Here is a 23,082-nt window from a genome sequence, read left to right as displayed (position 1 = left end):
TCTCACCAGAGGGTTTTCAAGGCAGGGCTATCATCGCCTCCTCAGTGCCCAGGAAGGTGCCTGGCTGGGGGGGGTGAGGGAGTGCTCAGTTCCCGGAGGATCCGGATGGTCCTGGAGCCTGGCTTCTCTGCTTTTGGGAGGCCGCAACGAGATGCTCCACAAGGGGGCAGCCTTTAGACAGAAATGGTCTAAGCAGCTCCCCGCTGTGCTCTGGGGACCTCAGGAAAGGGCTGCCCTGCCTGGAAGCAGTTTCCGTTCACCTCTTTACAGAAAAGAGGGCCCTGGGAGCAGTGGAAGACTGTGACCGCCTCTGGCCTGGGCGCAGAGCTGTGGGGACCCCCACAGCCCACCTGCCTTCTCTACCACTTTGTTCTCACGTCTGGTACGAGGGACAGGAGCAGTCACACCGTAAGCCGGTGGACCCCTATTTCCTGAGCTCCTTGTAGGAGAGCACCCCTGGGATCTGTAAGCTGTGTTCCTGGTGGGGCTGGCTTCAGGTGGGCAGTGTCTCGGAAAGATCTTAGTTCCCCACCCCTAATGCCACCACGCCTGAGTGAGGGGAGGACCCAGCACTGCCCGCACCCTTGCATGCCCGGCTCTGGCGCCCACGCAGAAACTGAACGCCCCGCAGATGACTCAGTATTGGCCAGGCTGCAGGTCACAGGGTGTGGAAGAGTTTTGGGGATTTTTCTGTTAATTGATTTTATAAACATGCAGTCTTGTGAGCTTCTGGAAGGGGTGGGGGACTTGACTTTATAGGACAGGGCTGAAGGCTCAGGAAGCCAGACTCTTTCCAAATAACAAGCCCTGGTGTGTCCGTTCATTCGTTTGTTCATTCATTCATTCACCAAGCACATGAAGCATCTCCTAGGTTCCCAGTACGAAGCCTCAAAGAGCACCCCGCCTTCCAAGGAGACAGGACTCTACAAGGGGTAACTGCGTCCAGAACAAAGATTGGGAAATTGCAGCCCATCAACCACATCTGGCCCACTGCATTTTGTAAGGGGGAGGATGGATTTCCCATTTTCAAAAAAATTTGTGAAAAACAACCAAAACAAAGAAGAATATTCCTCAGAGACCTTCTAGCTCACAAAGCCTAGGCTATTTATGGTTCCATCTTTCATAGGCAGCGTTTGCTCGTCACTCTTCGTTAGAGACGGGTGTGGCTACGCGCCAAAGTTGGGAGAATAATACAACCTCTCGTACCCTTCCCCAGCATCAGCGATTATCGGCGCTGTGTGGATCTTTCTTGATCTGTCACTCCTGGCTACTCACAAGGGTTCCTTCCCTGAGGATTTCAAAACGAGTCCCAGACACCACGTGATTTTACCTGAGATTCTTGAGGGTGCATGAAAGTACGAGAAATTTTTAAAAAATGTAACCCCCATAGAATGGTCACACCAATAAAATCAGTTACAGTGTCGTGATTTTCTCTGGTTAGTACCTAGACCTTAGTTCTTATTCAAATTTCGTGGATGTATCTCCAAGATTTCTTTTTTTTTTTTTTCTTAATGGGATGGTTTCTCTGAATCAAGATCAATGCCAGGCCTACATTGGGTTCTGCATGTTGCCTTTTGTGCCTCCTAATCATTTTCATTCTGTATAACTCATGACACCCCCAGGCGGCGTGTGGCTTTTGCAACCATCTTTCCCAATGTACAGATGCATAAACCAAGCCCCAGAATGGTCAGATAATCTACCCAAGGCCACCCACAAGTGGCAGGGGTGGGATTTTAACTCCAATGGCCACACCACGTGCTGTCTCAGCAGAGTCTAAATAAGGGCTTTGAGAGCAAGATAAGACGGTAAGGGGTGGGGTCATAGGAACAGGGAGTGCTTCTTGGAGGAGGCGTCCCATGCACTGTGTCCTGAAGGATGACTGAGAACTGACCAGAAGGGCAGAGAGAGAAACAGAAGGAGCAGGTGTGCTGGTAGCAGTGATGCAGTGTGGCGCGGGAATGACCTGTGGTCAAGGTTGGGGCTTAGGGTTCAGGGACACGGAGAAGGTAGGCTGGGGCCATGGTCAGAGGACCTTAAGAGCCACACCTGGGATATGTGCATCCCTGGGGGAAATAGTCTTTCATGACGTAGCCAACCCATTGTGCCGGTGATGATCAAAACAGCCCTGGGAGGTCAGCCCTCATGGTCTCAATTTGACGGATGGGGAAACCGAGGTCCACAGAGGTTAACACACAGCAGGAAAATTACACACTCTGATCTTCGGACTCTGGATCTTATAATCCTCCAGTGGCCTCTAAGCGACCCTTCTCTTGCCCAATGTCCAGTTCCTGCAATTCACCCAAAGGCACTGGGGGGATTCCCTGTCCTAGGTCTAGAAATGGCAGTGGCCATGAGGTGACCAGGGACAGGGCTGTCCAGGAGCAATAGCCGATAGCAACAAGGGTGGAAAAAATTGCCCTCGATGGGAGGCCCTGGGCTCCAGCCCTCAGGCTGAGATTTGTGGCCTGGGACCACCCTTTGCTCCCCCGCAGGGCAGGCTTAGGTGAGGCAATCTTCTGGCACCTTCCAGCACTCTTGGCTGGCGGAGCTGGGCCTCTGATAAAGGTGGTTCCTCCCTCCAGCATCCAGAGCCTGACCTCAGCTCCTTTCCCCCATCCTGGATCGGGTCCAACGCAGACATCAGCCGGGCTTTTAAAGTCCATTTCATGAATGAAAAGCTGATGCTGCGTTGAGAAATGGCAGAGCTGGCTCTCGCCCCGGGCCGTGTGCCGCCGCCTGCCCTCAACCAGCACGCCGTCCAGCACAGGCAGCCCAGGTTTCTTGTCTGCATTTCAGATGGAGAAACGGGGGCTCAGAGACTAAGTCAGAGCCTGACTAGGACCACGCCTTTGGATTCCTTGTTCTGAGCTCAGGAAGTCAGTCCATACGTTCCTGTTCCCCGTTCAGCCCTCTTAGCATTCAGCCCCAGGCCTTGTCCGATTCCCTGTCCCCTTCCCCAGCGCAAAGCCTCTACCGTAAAGGTCAGTGCCATAGCTTCCCTCCCTCCCTTCCCCTCTATACCCATCCTGCCCAGCCTTTCTGGCTTTGTTCATTCATTCATTCATTCATTCATTCAACTGACCAACCAATGAGTACGTATTGGGCACTTCTAATATTCAGCCACACTGTTGTCCACCAGGAAGTGTCAGGTCCAGAAGGGGAAAGTGTGCTCAAGGCCAGGGGAGTGGGGCACAGCTTGTGCCAAGGTCACCGGTGTGTATCCTTACTGGAGGTAGGGGCCTGAGGGCGGATGGCTCATGCATGCGGTGGGGCCAGCAGAGGGTTCCGACACTGTGACATGTTTCCTTCTACGTGGGCCAGAACAAGGACCCATGGGTGCCCACTGCCTGCTCCACCTGCAAGGGAACATCCTAGAGAGTGTCAGTTCCAACAGTATCAATTTCAGCAACAGAGAAGAGAGGGGAAAACATTTCAGGCAGAAGGAACAGCAAGGGCCTGTGACCAGGAGAGAGGACGCTTGTGTATTTGGGACAATTGTCGTAGGGAAGGAAGTCCCAGAGGATGAGGATGAGGATGCAGGCTTGGCCAGACTCACAGTGGGGAGGACAGCGGTGTTCAGGGCACGCCCACCTGCTTTAGGCTCTGTGTTCGACCCAGCTCGTCCCCTGGCACAGTGACATTCAGGACCAGATCCCTGTGTCACAGGACACTGAGACTTAAAAAAGCTAAGTGAGGGGCTCAAGATGAGCCCCTTTCTAAATTCAGACTCCATGGTTTACTCTGGATCATCCTGATGGCAGAGTTCACTCTCTTCCCTCCAATGTCCCTGTGTGCACTTGAGCCTCGAGGTCAGAGGAAACCCCTGGAGGGCCCAGAAGGAGGGACAGCTGAAGGTCACAGTGCTCCCGCTGGCAGCTGGGAGGAGTGGGGGATCTGAAGACAAGGGTGGCCTTAGGGGCAGATGGAGACTTCCTCACCGACATGGGGAGGCAGCTGGGGACTGAAGTCCTCCAAGGGCACTGTTACCCACCAGGGTGCCTCCTGAACTTTCAAGGCTTCAAGGTTCATCCGTGGTGGGAGGTGTTAAACCTCTGGAGTCCTGGATCCCTGCCCAGCCTGACTCAGTAGGCCTGGGGAGCCTGGGATTGCTTTTTGTAGGGAGTACTTGGGGATCCTCAGGACTGGGCCCGACTGGGGTGGAATCCTATGGAGATTAAGCCGGGGGTGTGCTTTACGGCTTTATGAGACGAGCGATACACTCTGAGGGTTGAAAGACGAGATGTAGGCACACAGGAAATCATCTTTGGACACCTTAAGGGGAAGAGGCATATCTGGAGGGTCATCCCAGAGCATGGGACACCCTTTCCAGTGTCCTGTCCTGCAGCAACAACATGAGAATCCCAGCCCATGATCTCTGCTCCTGGTGTGAGGATCGGCCGCCCAGTGAATCTGTGAATGGACCTCAGGACTCTGGTGGCTCCAGCTGGAAGCAAGCTTAGGAGTCAAGTCCAGTCTCCTCAGTTTTAAAACCAGATAACAAGGACTGAGAAGGCGAGCAACCAGGCCAGTCCACCACCTGCCCCAATGACAGAGTGACACATCCTTGTTCTCTCAGAATATTCCTCCACCCTTTCCCCCCAGACCCACCCTGACCTAGGCAGGCTCATAGAACACACCTCTTCTCTCACCTCCAAGGCTAAATGCAGGATTCCCAGAAGGGCAAGGCTGGACCCCTCCCTTCCTCTTCTATGGGCCCTGACTCTCATTTCCTCTCCCTCCCCCTGCCCACCCCTACTGGGCCTTAGCAGTCCCATAGTCGATGTCCCAAGCCTGGACTTCCCTCCAGGCTGAGGGCCTTGGGGTGGGTGGGCACAGATACTATCACATCCCCTGGAATGGCCATTATTCATGCTTTGAGAGGCACAGTTCCTTCTCCAAGTCTGTCTCTCCTTCCTCCTCCACCTCCCCCTTTCACAGAGAAGCGCAGGAAGACATTTGGCAGATGAGCAGAACGTCAAGGCTAGAGGAGAGACAGGAGTGATTTTTGAATTCAGGTGTGTGTTAAGAATCACCAAGGTGCCAGTTAATGTGCATGTACCTGCGGTGTCTCCCCAGGAAATCAGGTTCAGAGCCCCAGAATTGGTGTTTTTCTCCTGAAGCCCTCTGAGCTTCCTTTTGGATTACTCAACATGCTCCTCTCTAGTAGCATAAAAGTCTATCTCCAACACACGAGCCATTCTTGAAAGTAGGACAGAAATGACCATTTATCACCATGTCTCTAGAGTAGGAAGGTGTTGAGTGCACAGCAAGTCTGTGAGCATCCATGGAGTGCATAAGTGGATGGACTATCAGCATCAAGAGATTCAAGGTTGTAAGACACAAGTCTCAACTACAAACACCATAATTCATCAGCCCCATCATCAAGACCACTGTTGTCTTTACCAACTTCACCCCACCACAACCATCACCATCATCTCCATCTTCATCACCATCCCCACCATGACCATCTTCATCACCACCACCACCATCATCACTATCATCACCATTAGCCCAACCACCACCATCATCACCATCACCATCACCACCATGACCAACACCACCACCATGACCAACACCATCACCACCATCACCATCCTTATCACCACCATCACCACCACCATCACCAACACCATCATCATCATCACCATCATCACCATCTTCGCCATCATCACCACCACCTTCACCGCCATCATTACCATTATTACCACCATCATCACCATCACCACCACCACCATCATTATCCCCAACTTCGTCATCATCACCTTCGTCACAGCACCACCATCAATCAGCTCCATCCTCCTCATCACAGCCAGCATTAGTATTTCTCTCTCCTACATGATAATCCAAACATGTTCCTTGACTCCCTCAAAATGTACTGGAAAGCTAGCTATGATGGGGAAATCTTGGGAGCTTTAAGAGACCAACTCAGCCCTGAGCCCTATACGGCCCACAGGTAAGTCTGCCCCTCCTCTCGCTCACCTGCTGCTGTCTGGGGTCTTTCTGAACCTCTGCTCATTTGTTCAGGCCTGGCCCTTGTCGTGGCCAATGCTTCCTCTCAAGCTGGGATGTGAATCATGTCCCCACCTCCCCTTGCATGTGCTGGGGGTTCCTGTGCTTTATCTCTGTTTCATTCTTTAATCTTGTCAGTAACCCAAGGAAGCAAGTACTAATATTACATCTTTTCACAGATAAAAAGACTGGCTCCGTGGAGATGCTGGGATTAGAGCACTTTGTATCTTTCTCTCTCCACTTGTTAAAATCCATCTATGCACAATTGCGTCTTCCCAGGCCAACAGTATCTAGTAAAACACAAGATGAACCAAATATGGAATTTTATATTTTCTAGCAGCTGCACTGAAAACCAGTAAGAAACTAGTGGAAGTTTAACATTCTATTTGTTTAACCCAAAGTATTGAAAATATTCTTGTTTTAACATGGAGCCAATAGAAAAATTTACAGTGAGCATGTGATGTTCTTGTGCTCATACTGAGTCTGAAATCTGATGCGGTTCTCCATCTCACATGGGATGAGCCACATTTCTGGCACTTGGTGGCCTCACGCAATGAGTGGCTACGATGGACGGTGGCGGTAGAAGGATGCTGCCTGCCTTTTGGGTGTGGTTTTCAAGTGAGCTGATAGATACAGGTGCGTAGGACACTGTGAGCATTTACAGAGTGACCGCCTTCATTATCATCGGTGTTTCTGAGACCTGGGGAGCTCCAGAGGTGTTGAATGAATGTACCATGTGCTGAAGCCTTGCTCTCAGACACTCGCAGCATTCTGTGGTTCTTGCTCAACACTTCCTTCCTTGCTTTGCTTTCCTGGCTGTTGTTGGCAAGGCTCCCAGCCCCCGTTGGGACCCCCACCTGGGCCATTCCTGTCTTACTTTCCTTGCCCCCATATGGAAACCCGTGTGTGTCGCGGCCCCTCACAGCTGCCCAGAGAGATGGCTGAGGCTCCTGGGAGGAACCCCGTGCCCAAATCCTTGTACAAAGCCAAAGGCTGCTTCCTGGTATTTGGCTGCTTTGTTGGCATGGGGCAGGGGCCTTTTCTAAACGCTGGGGTTGGTGAGTCTGCTGACGGGCCAGAGGTACTGCTCCACCCCTAGCCAGGATCAGGTTCTCCAAGGAGCACTGCTCCCATGCCCATTCCAGATGCTGAGGCTCTGTCAAGCGCCGTGCCAGGTGGGAAATGCCTGCCCGTGCTGCACTCACTCCTGCACCCCGGACAAGCGGCGAGTGGGAGGGGCTGCCCCTGTGAGCAGAGCAGCGAAGCTGCAGGGAGAGGCCCCAAGCAGGGGCCGGGGTGGGGGTGGGGTGCAGATTTGCAATGCTGGCTCGGGTCCAAAGTTATGGACAGGCGATGTAAAGAAGGTGTGTCACTTCTGTTCTCACATTTTTAAAAGGGACAGGCCGCCTCCTGGGCCGCAGCGCCCGGCGGTTGGTCCTAGGAGCGGAAAAAGAGCGTGTGTCCCATACCCCACATGTGCATCCTTACGTATTCACACACGCCAGGCCGATTTGTACACTCAGACAAGCTGCAATCTCAGACACGCGTGTACGCGCACACCTGTGCCCATCCCCACGTACATTCACAGGGGAGATGGGGTGTGGGTCTCCTCCGCACACTATCAGGGACCCAATGTGTACCTAGGAATTCCTGGCACATAATATGTTTACCCAGTCCCAGGCTTCTGGGCAGCTTCCCTGATGCAGTCCTGTGGTCATTCCTCAGCCCCAGCAGGGCGCTGGGTAGGACCGAGGTCGTGAGCCCCGATTAACAAGAGAAGACAGAGAGGCCCGGAGTAGTTAAGGGTCCTGCCGAAGCTGGCACAGCCAGCAGCCTAGCCTACACCCAGCCTCTCCCTCCTGGATGACTCCGCCCCTGCTGCCTCACTTCCCCACGCGTGGTGGCTGTCATCCGTCTCTAGCCCGTACCCTCTGTAGGGGCAGAAACTCTGTGCCTCTCATTTCTCTGCAAGTACCGGGACCAGGAAGGCAGCCGGCCATACGGCAAAGCGCGGGACCTAGGTTCAAAGTCAGCTCTGCTGATCACCAGCTGTGTGACCTTGGGCAAATTACTGCCCCTCTCTGACTTCCAGTTTGGGCATCTACAAAGAGGGATCATCACATCCACTCCAGGGTTTTGCGATGAGGATTTCAGGAGGTGTCCGATGAATGCCCTTGACTGTTGGATGATTCGAGGAAGGTCTGGAGCACCTGGCAGGGCGTGTGATCAACCACTAAGGGTAGCCCCGTTCTCGTGGCGTGGGGGGCGGGGTACTCTCCACGTGGGAGGAAGAAAAGAACAAAGAGATGGGAAAACCGGTCGAATCTGTAGTCACCTTTATCACAGATACCACGTTCTCAAGTCGGCTGGCTGAGTTTCTGAGCGCGCTGCCCTGTCCTCCTCAGCGTTTCTCTTCCTGGTCGGCATCTTGCCCCTTCAGGCACAGATTCACTATCCAACAGGGCAAGTCTTCCCTCAGAACGCTATTTCCTCAAGTTCTCTTGGCAATTCCCACAAACCTTGTCTTCCATATGAACCTCTATAATCCTTTTTTTCCATTAAAACCCCACTGGGCCCCAAAGGGAACTTGCATTCCTATTATACACTAGTGAGCAGAGGACAGCTACGTATGGAATTGGCCAGAAAGCAAAGCCCTGGTCGACATCTGTCTCCCAGCCCTTGCCAGAACGTTAGGCTGCTCCGAGAGCCCTCCTGCTGGGAGCGCCTTAATCTGTTTGCTGTGCGGTGGGTGGGGCTGGCGGCCCGGAGATGCCCTTGGGGTGGGGGTGGCTACACCGGAGAGAGAAGCCTGATATCTTCCCAGGAGCCTCCCCTCCAGCCTGCTGTCCGGAGGACCTGTCCCGGCTCTAGGCTCCCGGGCTACATGGCCCCATGGCTGGGCCCGTGGATCTGGACCCCTCCCTTCCCCGGCACTACCTGCCGTGGGAGGTAATGGGCCCCAGGCACTGGGCTCTGCCGTCAGCTTCTTTCCTCACACTCCCTCACACTCCTGCTCCCCTACCCGTCTCGTCTCTCCATCCACCCCTGGTCCTCCCAGCCAGAGCAACCCCCAAAAAAGGCTGCTATGGCTCCTCATGGTTGCTGCAGTCTGCAGGAAATGCTCGGTTTCCCCTCAGCTAGGAAAGTTCTAGAAGGAAGAGTGGGATTTGGCAGGGGAAGGTCTAAATTGGAGCCCTGGTCACTTACTCCTTGTGAGACCCTGGGTAAGTCCCTTGCTTGCCCCAAGCTTCTGTTTCTTTCTTGGATAAAGTGAAGTCAGTACCTCTTTTTGTAGAGCGGCTTGGCACCCACCCTGGGCGGGGACCACACATGGTTCAAAGGATTTCACAACAAATCACAAGATACACTCCCTACCTTCCTTAATCTTACTATGGTGCTTGGAAGAACCTCTACCCCACCTCACCCCCAGGTCCAGAGGCAGCCAGGCTGCGGTCAGCGGCCAGCTCTCAGCCTCAGATCTGGTTGAATCAGAACCCATGTCTTTGAGCCCGTGGGTGAGTCACTTTACCCCTGAGCCTCAGCTCCCCCATCCACAAGTGGAGCACATTGATCCTCAAGGAAACCGTCATGGGGAGTTGGTGATGAAAGCTTCTCACTGCCTCTGGGCACTACTACAGGCAGCAGGCGTTGGCCCCGGGCCGTAGGGTCTTGGATTCTGTTCTTCCCTGCTGCCCACCTCCTTTGCACCCTGGGTCTGCCCCATCCCCACGCCAGTAGGCTGGCTGTGTGCCGCCACGCGTCTTGCTTCCCTGGCCTCTTGGAGGTGCAGACCCTTCCCCTTTCCCTTTGGAGCGCCCTGGGCTAGAGAGAGAAGAGAGAAAGAAACCTCGGGATCCACTGAAGCAGCAGGTGTCACGTGCAGGGCCCCAAGGCACACACTTCCTAAGCTGTAGAGCGCTATGCCAGCCCGAGACACCAGCAGCTGGGGATGGAAAGCACGCCCAGGCAATGTTTGCTTAAGGGAGGCACTTGTGTTGAAAGCTGGCATTAGCCTTCCCAGGCTCTCTGGGTGTTTTCTGACTCCTCTCTCTGTAGTATCCCTAGCATTTGGAGACTCGAGTTCCAGACCTAAGACTTCACAAGTCTCCTGCCAAAGTCTTCAGTTAGTGCTGCGTGGGGAGGAGTGACTGGCCCAAGGTCACACGGCCAACCTGGGCAGAGCTGGGACTGGAGTCCAGGGCCCTGACTCCCTGCTCCAACAAGTGTCCCTTTTTTTTCTGAGTTTCAGGGGGGAAAGAAGGGCGTGGACCACCTGTTTGCTTGGTCCCCCCACCGGGGGCTTATCCCCCCCCCCACCCTCCGCATTCCTCCAGCATCAGCCGACCCCGCACAGTCCTTCTCCTCCTGCCCTGGGCTTCACTTGCCCCCACACTTCCAGCCCCTCTTGATTGGCCCACCCATGTAGCAGAACCGGCTGGAGAAGGATCTGAGACCCCTCTGCAAGCCCCTGCCGGCAGGACTCACCGTGGCCGGGACGCTGCCCGCGGCTGCTGCTGTCACTGCTGCCAGCGTCCAGGGCAGGAACCACCTCATGCCTGGAAGTCAGGGGCAAAGGCATCTACCAAGCAGCCTCTCCAGGGTTCCGGCCGCCTCTCCGGGGAGCTGGGCCGAGAGACTGGCCTGGCCCATCAGGAGCAGCAGATATGCCTCTTCCCACAGCCCTGGGGGGGTTTTATTAAAGCAAGATCTGACGTCAGAGTTAAGGACAAACCCTGCATTTTCCTCTGAAAAAACTTTTCCTGCCTCTCTCCTTTTTTTTTTTTTTTTTTTTTCCCCTTTCTTCCCTCTGTCCCCACCTCCAGCCCAAGCTTGGCCAGCCTCTCCCGCTCTGACAGCTCTTAAAGGGAAAGTTACAGGGCTATGATTTCACACTGGGGCAGTAAATTCTCAGAGAAGGAGCTGGGGTCATCCTGCCCGGCTATTTCATAAAGGTGGGGAGGGGGAAATCGGGGAGGGCGCAAGGTGGAGGTGGGGATACTGTTACCCTGGGCGGGCGGGGGGCTTTGAACGCGCTCCCAGCGGAGGGAAATGAGCTCCCTCCCATTTCTTCAGACTGCGCCTACTTCTGGTTTTCATTTGCCATCATGCACTCTTCTCTCCCCGGCTGCAAGCGAAGGAGGATGGCTTTGAGAGCAGCCATCTAGAAATGATAGGAATTTTCAAATGAACTCAGCTCTGGGGCTTGGGCTCTCAATCAGCCCTCCACAACCAACTGAAGCCGTGGTGGCCAATTTACAGGCGTCACCTCTCCCTACCACCAGCCCAAGAGGCCCTTTTGGTGCTGGCAGCTGTCTCCCCACATCTGGGCACTTGGTATCACTGTCAGTTTTGGGTGCCTCACCTGGCCCCTGCTGGACATTGCCACACCGGTGAGGGGTCTCCTCTGGGATTCTGTCTACCCTTGTCCAGCCCCCTCACCGTCACAGGAATCTCAGCAACCGCCTCCTGACTGGCTCCCAGCTTCCCCTCCTGATGCCCATTTCCAGTGAACCCTGGAAAATTGAACCAACTTTCCAGTTGAACCAAATGAACCAATCTCTCCAGGCTACAGGCTCCCTGAGCCCGCCCACTGATTTATGCAGAATCCCCAGTCCTGGTGAGGCATCTGAGACCTCCCCGCACACTTCTCTGTCCTCTCTCCCTGGGCTACACTTGACCATGCTGGCCGCCTTGCTGTTCCCACTCACACCCCAGCAAGGTCCCATCCCTGTGGTTCCCAGAGCAGCCAATTCCCCTCTTCTCTTTTCCTGCAGCCTCTACAAGGGGATGTGGAGCATGCATGGCTGCTCAGTGTGATGTAGGTTTGTGACCATGGACATGACCCCTCAAGAGGTGACTCTGGTGATCTTTCCATTTATTGATTTGGCCTCTGTCCTCATTCTGGCCAGTAAGACATAAAGAGAGATCTGCTGGGGGCTCCTTAGAAAAGACTGAATCCCTTAGAAGGAGAAAATTCTCTACTCATTCTGTTTTTACCTTGTGTGCAGAATTGGTGGCTGGAGCTGCAGCAGCCCTATTGAGTACATGAGGCACAAACTTGAGGATGAAAAGCCAGCGTGCTGAGGATGGTAGATGCAGAAAGAGGAAAAGAGGCTGGGGCTTTGGGATTTTATGGTGTTACTAAACCAAACCTGGAACAGTGACCTCCAGACTTTCTGTTACATGAATTAACTCAGTGACTTACTGAGCATGCTGAAATTAGGTATCTTATTCTTTGGTGCCAAATGCCTCCTAACTACTATATGGGGCTTTACAAAAATCATGCATGTCAAGTGGCCGAGGAGGAGGGTTATGATACATGGACAGTGCTTAGTAAGTGTGAATCCTTGCTTCCTTCTCATGAACTTACTTGCTGGTCTTCAGAATAAGTCCCATGAAGCAAGCACCATCAACAGGTGTCATTAAAGGAGTCACGCAAGGTGTTAGGTGCTAATCCACGTTTGGTGACCCTTTGATGAGCACCAAGTACAGACTGGTCCCCATGCTACGAGATATCTGATGACCATAAGAGAGACAGTGTAAACTCAGAGATGCTGACTGATTCTGGGCATACACTAAGTTAGTGGCAGGCCTGGGGCAAGAACCCAAGACTCTGAACCCTGACAAGACCGAGTCAGGACCCGACACTTCCAAGCAAGTGAGCTTGACTTACCAAAGGCTCTGGATATTCTCTGCCAGGAGCCATGCAGAACCCAGAGAATGCCAGGCTGTTTTGGGAAATCTGATGGTGACAGGCAGTCAGAACAGATACTGCAAAGTATGGCACAGTGCTGACCGCTTGCCCCTGCGGGGGAAGTCTCAGATGGCCAGCTGGTCCTGCTGGAAGCCGCCATCCTTCGGCACCAATGACACCTTGAGAAAGGTGACGTGGTGACCCAGGCAGAGCGGTGCCACTTACTGGAGGGCCTTGGACAACGAACGGTCTCTCTGTACTTCAGTTGCCTTTGCATAAAAAAATAAGATGGTGTTAGTGCCTACAAGGTCATCAGGAGGCCTGCCTGAGACAGGGAGGTGTGTCTCGGCATTTGTGAAGGGCAGCGTCAGAATGGACCAGTACGACCGGATGGCCCCATGCACATCCTGTTTCAGGGGTCCGGCTTCTTGGAGCTCATGGAGCAGCCTAGGTGTGTGGCTGGGGTCTGCCTTGGCGGGTGGGGGTTCGGGGCCAGGCACTCCCCTCCCTCAAGCTGGACAAACTGTAAGTGACTGGCTGGTGGTGACTGGGACTCTAGCTGCCATTTATGGGACATTCACCACATTCTAGGAATGCTCGCTGTCCCACCGGGTCCTCCTCTTAGTTCCTGCTCTGGCACAGCCCCGTCCTACAGATGAGGAAACTGAGGCCTGGGGAAATCAAGTACCACGTGGCAGGGGAATTGTGATCGGAACTCAGACCTGAGCAGCTTCCAAACAAGGCTTTTGTCAAGCAGACCACGCGTGGAACAAACAAATGAGTCAATGCAGGAATGAATGAATGCAGTAGATGGACAGACGGCTTGGCAGATGGAGGAATGCATGCGGAGATGAGTCCGCTGTCTGGAATGTTCCAGGTCCCAGGCCTTCCCAGCCTGGGCTCCACATCTTTGTTTTCTGCATCCACGTCTCCTTTCCCTGACCACTCTGCCAACACAGGTCCTGGTGGGTCTCCTAGACGGTGAGGTCCGAGGGTGAGACCAGCCCCACATCTTTCTCTCTGTGCCGTATCCCAGCAGACGCACAGAGCCTGGCAGAGTGCGGGTCCAGGACACACGGGGAGTGAGCAGCCAGGTGCATGAGCGGAGCGCGTGGAGAGGGGCTGGGTGGACGTGTGGACGATGAGGGAAGGAAGGAGAGAAGGGGGAGGGGGAGGGTTACACAGGGCCCCATCCGCACGTGACACTGTCTCCTCACTCCCAGTGTCCCCTGCCTCCATGCCTCTCCCCACCCCCACCTCCAACAGCAAGGACCTGTGTCCTTGAACTCATGCGGTCCCTATATATCTTTGTAAAATACCTAGTGAGGGTTTTGATTTAATAGTCACGTATGACGCGTGAACTATGTGCTAAGTTCTGCTCTGAGCACCTTACAGGGAGGGAGGTGCTGATTTCATCTCTCTTTATATTTGGGGAACTTGAGGCACAGAGAGCTGAAGGGTCAGCAAGTCACAGCGCAGAGTCAAGAGCAGAGCGTGGGCTATGTGGGCGGGGGGGCACTTGCGAGCTCCTCCTGCAGAAGGGTGGGACGCGGCCTCCTGGAACCTTCCAGGTCCTGTTTCCCACTCACTTTTGTGGTCTTCTGATCATTCCACTTCTTCTTGGCGTGTGGCTTCTGCCGCTCCTCAGTTTCCCCAGGGTGCAATCTTCAGGTGCTGCTTCATCCCATCACCCCCGTGAGGGGCCATCACGTGACCTCCAGCTCCCACCCAGCAGGCCTGGTGGGGGATTTCTGTGTGACTTGGGCCTCACAGTTAGATGTCACTGTAGCTGTTGCCGTTCCTGTGTAGCTAATGCACAGGCCTGGGTGGGATCCTGCCTCCTGCCATTCACCTGCTGTGTGTGATTTCTCTGGTTGGCCTGCTGATTTCTCTGCCTGTAACATGGGGATGAGGGAGGTGCTGATCTCTGGCCTGGAGTCAGGGCTGTGTGAGCGTGTGTTCAACAAGCTGCGCACATCATCAGGGCTCCATAGCACCCCTCGTCTTAATGAATGCTCTCACTCGGCCTCTGCTGGGAGCACAGAGCAGGGTCTGGACGAGGTCAGCTCTGTGACCTGCCCCCAGGCCTGACACACAGCAGCACTGCAGACGTGTGTGGTGGACAGGGGAGGCTGCGTGGGGCAGGTTTTGGCTGGAGCCCCGTTACCAGAAGCCTCTGCTTCCGCCTCTTCCAGTGTCCCTGTCTCTAGCTGTTTGCATGTTCTCTGTCAGCCTGAGCACAGCTTCGAGGGGCCTCCTCCAGCAGATCTCCCAGAGCTGTAAATACATTCCAAAGAGGGGCTGGAGGAGGGGGTTCAAGAACAGAGGCCATCCGAGAGGATTCCGAGGCCAAACAGTAAGGTCGCTTTGACCAGAACCAGATGCACGGAAGATTCCAGACGCTCAGCACCAGACGCCCAGGAAGCCCCAGATCTGCTCACAGCCCTTTTGTCATGTGTTTGTCCCATGAATGAGCACAGAGCCCACGTTGTGTAGGCCACACGATGCCAGTTCCTGGGGCTCCTCAGATCCGCACAACACACCCCTGCCTGGGAAACAGAAGCCAGCTGTCCTGACCCAACCTGGCTGCTGCAGAGGCAGAGGTGGGTCTGCAGGGCCTCCCTGCCATGCTTGCTCGGTGCCCAGGCGGGGCTCTGCTCTCCTCCTGGGCCCCAAGCAACAACGGAAGAACCCTGGAAGGAGTGACCCTTGGCTCCAGGACTGCCTAGATCCCAAGGGGTCAAGGTAAACCTCCCTCGTGCTCAGCCAGAACAGCTAGATCTGCTCCAGGAGGCTGGAGTCACAGGCAGCCCCTGGAGGGCTCCCCTGCTTACTCCTTGGTTCTAGAAGGACGATAGAATTGGGCAGGAGAACACCTCTAGAGTCAGCCTTGGCCTGAGGTGTGGATCCCCAGGACTCCTCACCTGGGAAAGTAGAGGGGAAAAGCAAGGACATTGGGGCGAGCCAGGTCTACAGCAAGCTCTCCATCTGTTATGTATCAGGTGGCAGATCTTGGAGAAGCCAATTCTAGTCTCTGAGCCTCAGTTTTCCTGGCTCTAAAATGGGGGTAATGATCATATCTACTCCTAGCCATGATAGAGACTAAATTAGTGCTCAGTCTGTGGTAGATGCTGAGTACGTGGTTATGGTTAGTATGTTTTTGGCTCTGCATCACAGAGACTCTGCCTGCGGCCCTGCCTGGGTCACCCCTAGCTCACGGGGAGTCTCCTGTCCCCAGCATGGGTGCAGGCTGGGACCTAATATCTCCAATTCTTCTCTGTCCCTGCCTCCTCCAGTAAAATCCCATAGTCCTCCCAGCAGTGCGTGGGTAGCTGCCGGGATCTTTGACGAAAATGAGTGGGTGGGGGGTGCAGGTACAGACAAGGAAAGACAAATGGAAACAGTGGGACAGGGACAACCTGTCCTGGCAGCCACCTAGGCTGCTTCTTGAATCCCTGGTGGCATTTCGGGGCTTTCTCCTAAAGGGGTGGCAAGGTCCTTTGCTTGAAACCCCTTGAATGCAAATGCAAATGTGCCCTGAACTTGTCCACCCCAAGACCCCTTCCTGCCCAGACCCACAAGGTGTCTGGGAGCCCTTGTCCTGGAGCATCTGCGCCATCTCCCTCCTGGGATTCCCGGCTGGCTGGGAGGCAGCTGCTATGGGTGGGAGCAGGGACACTCTCCGAAGACCACACCACACCTTTCCATTTCTGCCCCTCTGAGCTGACCCCGTGCCTTGCTTGCAACAGTGACTCTAGAGATGGTCATTATAAAAAGAAACACAGTTGCCAAACTGTGGAAAGAACCAAGATGCCCTTCAATGGACGAACGGATAAGGAAGATGTGGTCCATATACTCTATGGAGTATTATGCCTCCATCAGAAAGGACGAATACCCAACTTTTGTAGCAACATGGACGGGACTGGAAGAGATTATACTGAGTGAAATAAGTCAAGCAGAGAGAGTCAAATATCATATGGTTTCACTTACTTGTGGAGCATAAGGTATAACATGGAGGACATGGGGAGTTAGAGAGAAGGGAGTTGGGGGAAATTGGAAGGGGAGGTGAACCATGAGAGACTATGGACTCTGAAAAACAATCTGAGGGGTTTGAAGGGGTGGAGGGTGGGAAGTTGGATGAGCCTGGTGGTGGGTATTATGGAGGCCACGTATTCCATGGAGCAGTGGGTGTGGTTCATAAACAATGAATTCTGGTACACTGAAAAGAAATGTAAAAAATTAGGAATTAAAAATAAAAAGAAACCTTCTCCACCCTCTTCCAAAAGGACAATGCTATCTACTGCCTGGGATTTTAGTGAGTCTTAAATCAAAGAAAATGGGTGACGCTCTCTGTCTGGGGTCCCTGTGAGAGTTGGTGACATGCGTTACTGCTCTGTGTTGGCGACTCACCCAAACCCTCCCTGTGTGTGTTTTTTTTTTTTTTTTCTTTTTTTAAGACTTTAGTTTCTTAGTTTTAGGTTTAAAATAAAGTTGAGAGAAAGGTATAGAGATTTCCCGTACGCCCACTGCCCGTACACAGACACAACCTCCCCCCCACCACCGTCGTCCACACCATGCCCATTGCCTACCAGGGATGAACCGACACTGACTCACGATCATCACCTGAAATCCACAGGCACGTTAGGGCTCATTCTTGATGTTGCGCGCGCCTCAGTGTGGACCAGGCGCACAATGACAGGCATCCGTTAACATACCCTCGAGTATTTTCACGGCCCTAAAACTCTCCTGTTGCTCCGTCCGCTCACCTCCCTTCACACCAACACGTGGCAACCGCTGATCTTTTTCCTGTGTGATAGTTTTGCCTTTTTCAGGGGGTTACGTAATCGGAATTCAGGCAGCATCTAGCCATCTAGCCTTTCCGGATTGCTGTCTCCCACGTGCTGATATGTTCTGAAGATTCCTCCAGGTCTCTTTATGCCTTGAGAGCTCGTGTCTCATTAGCGTGGAATAATATTCCGTTTTCTGCATACACCACACGTTTCTTCATGGACCTCGTGCAGGACTGCTGGGCTCTTTTCAAGTCTGGCAGCGATGAATCTAGTTGGAATAAACACCTGTATGTGGGTTTTTGTGTGGACGTAAGTTCTCAGCTCCTTCGGGGGAACACCCAGGGACGCAATGCTTAGATCTACCATAAGAGTCCGTTTCTTTTTGTAAGATGCCCCCAAATTGTCTTCCAAAGTGGCTGCTCCATTTTGCATGCCCACCGTCAATGAATGAGATCTCCTGTTGCCCCATATTCTTGCCCGCAGTAGGGATTGTCAGTGTTCTGGATTTGGGCCGTTCTCCTAGGTGGAGAGCTGTTTCACACTATTGTTTAAATCTCCCCATGTTTTACTGTTATCTCAGAGCCACTGGATGCAAACATCATCCCCATTTAACAGAAGCAGAAACGGGTTCACAGAGAGGAGTAAAGAGGTCCAAGTCTTGAGGATGTTGGAGCCGGGGCTTGGACTCCAGAATGTTGGGACCCTTAGCCACACTTATGCCTCTTTGAGTGAGGGGTGTGCAAAGCTCCAGGGCTCATGCATGGTCGAGGAGGAAAGGAGAGTGGTCTGGAGCCCTGGGCAGGCTTGGTGGGGAAAACTGGTGCTCGCTGAGTGGTGGGGTCTGTGCTGGGTGTGGCAGAAGTCAGCAGGAAGAGCGCAGGTTCCAGGCTGGGAAGCAGTGAGCTGTCTGGTTGCACAAAGGAGCTTACTGTCACCCTTGTCCTTGGCAGTGAGGCTTTTCAAAACCCCTGTGAAGGGGACCTCAGAGCAGCAGGTTCAAAGCCTGCCTGCCAGAGACACCCCAGCCATTGTGCCACAGGAGGCTAGGTTGGGCCAGTGATGGGCCTGTCTTCTATCGTGAGCTCCTGGGTGTTTGGCCAGCCTCAGATGCAGCCCAGTGAGGCCTGGACATTCTCAAAAGTCACTGGACATGGAATTCACTTTTAAAATGTACAGCTTCCCAGGACTGCAACCCAGAGGTTCTGAGTCAGTGTGTCTGGGAAAGACTGCAAATTTGCTTTTAAACAAACACTTCCTGGTAAGTCTGCGGGAAGGTTTCCCTGGAGCCTGCTTTGAGAAACAGGGCAGAGTAAGCAAGCACAGGCCCTGGGTGCAAGCGGGCCTGAATTGGATTCAGCTCCTGCTAGCGTTTTGTCTTAGAAGAGCTGTCTACATTCTCTTAGCCTCTTACTTCTCATCCATAAAATGGACTGATGATGTGTTGTGTTGGAGTTGTGAGGCTGGCATATAATCGTTGTGTTAGCGTGCTAGGGTTACTCCCAAAATGACCGTAGCCTGGTGGCTGAGATCTACAGACACTTTTCCTCTCAGAGTTCCAGAGGTCAGAAACCAGAAACCAAGGAGTTGGCCAGCTTGTAGTCTCCCCGAAGTTTCTAGCAGAGAATCCTTCTGCACCTTCTTCTGGCTTCTGGAGGCCCCAGGCGTCCCGTGACTTCTGGCTGCATAACCTCCCTGTGTGCCTCAACATCTGCCTGGTTTGTCCTCTGTCTGTGGGTCTGTCCTCTGTGTGTCTTGTAGAGACCCGTGTCATTGGATCCAGGGCTCACCCCAAGGGTCCAGGCTGATCTCATCTCGAGAGCTCTAGTTTATTTCCATTTGTAAAAACCCCTTTCCCAATTAGGGTCACATCCCTAGGCTCTGGAGGTGAGGACGTGGACATGGCTTCTTGGGAGTCCTCTCTCAACCCAGCCCAGCGACACTTGGGAAAACGGAGTGATTCCTGGCACGTGACAGGGGCTCCAAAAGCATAGTTCTCATTCTCTCATTGTTCTTCTCTCTTGGTAAATCCTGTCACCTCCACCTTCCAGACAAGGTGCAACCTGACTTCTCACCACTGCCATAGCCATCGCAGGGCCTGTGACACCTGGGCTCACCAGGGACAGTGTCCCCTCGGGAGACTGGCCATCCTGAGAAGTGCTGGGGGGCCTCTCTGATGGCTGGAGCTGGACCCACGGGGGCCGAGCAGTGGTCTTTCTGGAACTCAGGTGGTGGGGCGGGGTGCCCTGGCTGGCCCTCAGGAGAGCTGGGGCTTTCAGAATCAACTCAGCTCGACATTTCCTGGAGTGGTGGTGGTGGGCAGGCCAGTTCCCCGTTCATTCGCATCCAGGAAGGCTCCTGCCTGAAGCCTTGAGTCTCCATAACTCTGTATCCTAGTGCCCATCTCTGCTGTATATGCTGCGTTTGTTCAGAGGGAAGGGAGATTATCAAGGGCCTGAGTAGAAAGTGGGGTTTTCTAGATGTGAAAGACCGATGTCCTTCACCGTGTGCTCAGGACGGCCCGAACTACTGTCCGGCCTCATCTCACACCACACACTTTCTGCTTCCCTCAGCTCAGACCAGGCTGGAAATAATGAGTTCTATTGATTGCACATGGGATTTTTTTTTTTTAATGAAATTTCAGGCATTAGAGCTTACACACAGGAGTCCGGGAAAGGGCCGTGCAGATTTGGGAGGAAGAGGTGGAGGGAGTTGGAGAATCATACCTGCTAAGTTCGTCCAGTTTTGATTGTGACACTGCTGTCCGTTATGACAGTCGTGTCCACCTGGTCTCTGACAGTTTCCCCTCTGGATCTTCATCGTCCTCGCTGAATTCAGAAATCTCACTGGCTAGAGCATCTTCTGCTGTCAGCAGTGGCCTGCTGAAGAGGTCCACATCAGGGCCCTTCCCACCACCATCTCCAAGGGCTTGGAGACATGGGCATCTCTGGGACCCTCCTGGGGGTACAACTCGGGGCAAGTGAGCAGATGTATAAAAAAATAGCCATCCCAGTAATCCAGTTTCCCTAAGTCCATTCGTGGATCACCAAAAAATTCTGGTATGTCAACTTCATTCCATATGGGTCATCTTTGGGTCCAGGTTTCTTTGTCTCCACCAAACTGACCATTAGAACCACTCCCAGCCATTTGAGCTGCCGTGCTGGACCCTAGGTTTCTGGATCATGAGCTTGTGTCAATAAATAAGACTTGATTCAATATCCTGTTTCTTTCACCCTAGTCCAACAACCTTACAAATCATATCAACCTTATAAATCATAAATGACTCAAGTGCCTGTAGATATAAACTAGCAAAACTTTGTAGGTTTCGGACTCTAGCCCCCAGTGCTGTTGGAAGTTGCATGCGGCAGTCAATCTGGGGGCAGGGAGAGGTGGTGGAAGTGGGTCCTGAGGAGGACCAGCCCTTCCTGACATGCAGAACATTCCCTAGTGGGTTCTACACATAGGGGAAGACGATCTTCTTAGATGGGGAGAGAGGGTTGTTCCACCTGGAAGAGGAAATTTACAGAATTAGCATCCATGGTCCTCGGATTCATTGAAAATGTTCATCTGTCCTCATCTCAGTATTGAGGGTACCACTCTCTCCATGCCTCCTTCCTTACAAGGTTGTGGATACAATTTGCATTATCACTCAGTCACCCCAGGATTTCGTGTTGGGTTTGCCTTTCAGAAATCTCAACCCTTTGACTACCAAAGATAAGGATTTCTTTCAGAACCATAATAGAAACACACACACACACACACACACACACACACACACACAGAGACATGCTCCTATTGGTTCACACATCCTGGCTATTGAGAGAAAAACATTCTAGACACACAGCATCCTGCTATAGGCTCAGCTCTCCCAGGCTCCAGCTGGCAATGGAGGTGTCTGCCATGGTGGTCTTGTCTGTCAGCTGCTGGATGCTTGGGACCAGGGCTGGGAGTCACTGCCACCCGAAAGCACAATCACACACTGCCCCTGTTTCCCGAAGACGATGCAGGGAAGTTGAAGCCTGCATGGCCATGCACCCCTCCCAGGACAGGCTGGGGCAGCCATTCTGTAGAGCCACCGAACACCGCTTAGCAATAAGACACACTCAGGCAACTGCCCTGTGATCATGCCTTGAGACATTTCCCTGGGGACCATCTATGGGATCGAGGGGGAAACACTCATTCAGGTTCTGCTCACCGTGATGAGGAGCTGGGGGCAAACTTCCTCCCACCTCGGGGACATGGGGAGCTAAACCCTTGACAATGCAGGCCAGAGACTTCTGTGTGGCAGTCAGAAACGACATGGTCCACGCACTTTTAAGGTCAAGGCTTGCTCTATCCTGACCTTATGACTCTAGACAGTAGAATGCCCACTTCACAGCTGAGGGAGGGGAACTCGCAGGGATCACGGAGTGTGCTGGGGGCCATTAAGAAGTACCACAGCCTGGGTGGCCGAAGGAACAGAAAGTGATTTTCTCACATGTGTGGAGCCGGAAGTCTGAGAACAGGGTGTGAGCAGGGCTGGTTTCTTTGAGCTCTGTCTCCCAGGCCTGTAAATGGCCTGCTTCTCTGTGTCTTCACATCACATTCCCTCTGGGCGCACCTGTGCCCCAATCTCTTCTTCTTATAAGGACACCAGTCATATCAGATCAGCAACCACCCTAAGGAGCTCCTTTTCCCTTAATCACCTCTTTAAAGACCCCGTCTCCAAATGCAGCCACAGTCTGACGTTCTGGCGTGAAGGACTTCAACATGCAAATTTTGGGGGAAGCACCGTTCAGCCCATAACACGCTGCTGGTAATCAACAGAGCAGGACTAGTTATCAGGGCAGATTCTCCAGGGACGGGTGAGTGGACATGGTGAGAGACAGGGCCCAGGGCCACCAGGCGGTGACTCAAACAAGCAGACTGTGGGCCGAGGTTACAGGAAGCCGACCGCTACTGGGTTTGCTGTCCTTCGGCAGAGCGTGGAGGCAAGTAGCCGGGCTGCGGCTCTGTCCCCTGGGCACGACACTCAGCTTGCTTCAGCAGAGGACCAGCCAGCTGGAATGTGACCCTGCTCCCTGGAGTTCTGAATGCCTGGGAGGTTCTAGGAGTCAGACAGTATCCCCTGCTTAGCGCTTTTTCCTGCCAAGACCGTCTGGGATGTTTGGAGCTGGTGGTGGTTTCCTGCCTCTGTGAAGTGTTGTTACTCTCTGGGTGTTGTTGAGCGCTACGTGGTCTCAGAGTTCTTCCCCATTCCCCGTCCAGCTTCCAAGCCACAGATGGAGACACAGATACCGCTGTGGCAAAGTGATGTGATGCCCTCTTGTGCTCTGCCCCAGCCCAGCTGTCCCCCTCGATGGCAAGTCTCTCATGAGCATCTGAGTAAAGGGAGTCAAGTGTCTGCAGACGCAGCTGTGAGTCAGGCCTAGACTCCCAGGGGATACCCTAAGGGGAACAAGAGGGCAAGCCGAGGTCCTGGCCACTGCAGGGCTGTGAGGGATCATGGTGTGTCCATGTGCAACTTCCTCATAAGGGGGACTCAGGTCACCTGTGCTAGGGACAAAGAGAGCCAATGTGGGAAAGCTGTTGATGGGTCATAAAGGGGACAGT

The 23,082-nt window shown here is 53.5% G+C and overlaps 1 protein-coding gene across 4 annotated transcripts in view; it reads right to left on the bottom strand.

The window, feature by feature from the left end:
* The window catches only part of CCN4 (cellular communication network factor 4), a 36,425-nt gene extending 25,645 nt beyond the window's left edge, over positions 1-10,780 (bottom strand). The window contains exons 1-2 of one of the 4 annotated variants that reach the window (XM_032315614.1): positions 10,495-10,780; positions 10,304-10,309 (exon numbers count right to left, since the gene is read on the bottom strand). In XM_032315614.1, the coding sequence (XP_032171505.1) occupies positions 10,304-10,309; positions 10,495-10,563 (75 nt within the window). In that variant the 5' untranslated portion in view covers positions 10,564-10,780. Of the gene's footprint in view, positions 1-10,303; positions 10,310-10,493 lie in introns of all 4 variants that reach the window. The other 3 variants (XM_032315613.1, XM_032315616.1, XM_032315617.1) reach the window with 3 other exon arrangements.
* Between the last annotated feature and the right edge of the window lie 12,302 nt (positions 10,781-23,082).

This window comes from Mustela erminea, chromosome 16 (genome assembly GCF_009829155.1).
Source record: "Mustela erminea isolate mMusErm1 chromosome 16, mMusErm1.Pri, whole genome shotgun sequence".
NCBI lineage: Eukaryota > Metazoa > Chordata > Mammalia > Carnivora > Mustelidae > Mustela > Mustela erminea.
This window is presented reverse-complemented; position numbering and strand designations above follow the sequence as displayed.